Raw genomic sequence first — 1,841 nt, forward strand, 5'->3', positions numbered from 1 at the left:
ATACTTTGCTTTATAAGCGTAGTCTCTATAAGCATGGGGAAAATTATGCTCTAAGGTAAATGTAGTTCTGTATTTATTACTGAACATAGGGGAATGACTTATTAGAAGCATTAGCATTACGTGGTAGCTGGCCAGTTTCTTTCCACACCGCCTTTTTAATCTCCCTAGTATATTTTAACCAGGTAGGAAAAGGGTGTCTAAAATAATCTCACCTCTGCCGCCACTATGGGCGTCGATCTGTGGGAGGCAGGGGGACACGTCCCCCACTTTTGAAAGCAGGAGGCCATCATGATAATGATAAATTAAGTAAATCACCTTTATGTTTATGAAATAAAAATGTTAACTAATGTTGTTGTGCTTCATCTCAATTTTGACCGTAAATTTGACGGTAGTATTTCCACTCACAATAGTGTAGTCGCAATACACTTGCACAAAAGTGAAATTCAAAAAGAGGAAAAACTTCTTCATTGATCTTAAAATTACTGTACATGCCAAAGGCGGATCCAAACCCCTCCCCATGCCAGTCCCGCCGAAAAATCAAAAAGAGGAGAAAAAATTTGAGACGAGTAAAAAGGCCAAAAGACTGAGACGGTGCTTGTTAGCCATTGTTACAGAATGTACCCAGCTAGTAGAACAGCTAGCCATGCTCGTCGTTAACGCCTATGCACTCTCATGCGGCGGTGAGCAGGGCCACCGACCCTTAGGGCCTCTTCCGTGCCCCTACCCATAGGGTCCTCGCTCTAAAGCACATTGATCCAAAGGGGCTTCGTTGATACATAACAGCATCGACTGTAGGATATATATATCATATTAATCCAGTGGGGTAAGGTGCACAGCCGGACAGTATCCCCTACATTTGTCAAAATTTAAACAAAAAATGGCGATAAAATATTAGAATGTCTGAAAGAGTACAATATCCGAGCATCTAGAGGTGTCATAATCATAATTTGCTTTGCGACTCCAAGTATAGCGTATACTATAGATCCTTGATTAGACCTTTGTGACACGCCCGTGAGGAGAGGAGTGTCTAAGAAAGGGGAGCACAGCTTCCGTCGGGAAAAAGTCCATAATTTTGTATAGGAACACAGCTTAGAAAAAGCATTTTTACCATTGAGAGTTCCATTTCCATGGGTCTAAAGGGGCTTTTTGTGATGGTTTGAATACGTCCCACAACGGTTGGGACTGAGGTAAGAACAAACTATGATTATTAGATGGCCGGAACTATGATTATCTAGATGGCCGGAAATGGCACTTTCAGATTAAAAGTTGAATACAATTTCGCCTGTTTTCTCCATTTTTCTTATAATTTTGAAAAAAATAAATAAAAGGAGGTTGGGGTTGGGGGGGGGGTGCTGACTGGGCCACCATTGAATCCACCATAGTTCAATATAATTGACATAGCCTATTATTTTGTTTCACAATGACTAATTCATGTCATGTAATTTTTTTTTTTATTCAATAAAGTTTACAACCTATAATGCATTAACCACAGTGTACTGTAAATTCTGTAGTTAACCTTCAGGGAACTTTATTTATGTTCGAGGTTAAGTTTCAAGTAAACTTTACAGACGCGCGTATACAGACGTCAATTAACATCTAGTTGCTCAAAAATGGTAACTTGTAATGTTCGATTAAAAATGAAAAAAAAAATCTATATTGTATAATATTAATAGGTCGCTTTATAAGGCGCAAACACAAACAACAATAATGACATTGCAGCGTTCGTAAAATGTTTGTCACTGGTGCTGGGAATAGTCACAAAATTGGGGGAGGCCCCCCAGTAGAAAGTGTGAGGGGTTGCAATGATCCCTGCGTCCCCATCCCTGCGCCCCCTCCCCCCC

At 40.2% G+C, this 1,841-nt stretch overlaps 1 protein-coding gene across 1 annotated transcript in view; it reads left to right on the forward strand.

Moving 5' to 3' along the window:
• LOC117118839 overlaps positions 1 to 730 on the forward strand; it is a 6,605-nt gene extending 5,875 nt beyond the window's left edge. The window contains exon 11 of the mRNA XM_033263553.1: positions 498 to 730. Within this exon, the coding sequence (XP_033119444.1) occupies positions 498 to 730 (233 nt within the window). The remainder of the gene's footprint in view (positions 1 to 497) is intronic.
• The last annotated feature ends 1,111 nt before the right edge of the window (positions 731 to 1,841 follow it).

This window comes from Anneissia japonica, unplaced genomic scaffold (genome assembly GCF_011630105.1).
Source record: "Anneissia japonica isolate Jap-2015-1 unplaced genomic scaffold, ASM1163010v1 scaffold737_len1565949_cov176, whole genome shotgun sequence".
Taxonomy (NCBI): domain Eukaryota; kingdom Metazoa; phylum Echinodermata; class Crinoidea; order Comatulida; family Comatulidae; genus Anneissia; species Anneissia japonica.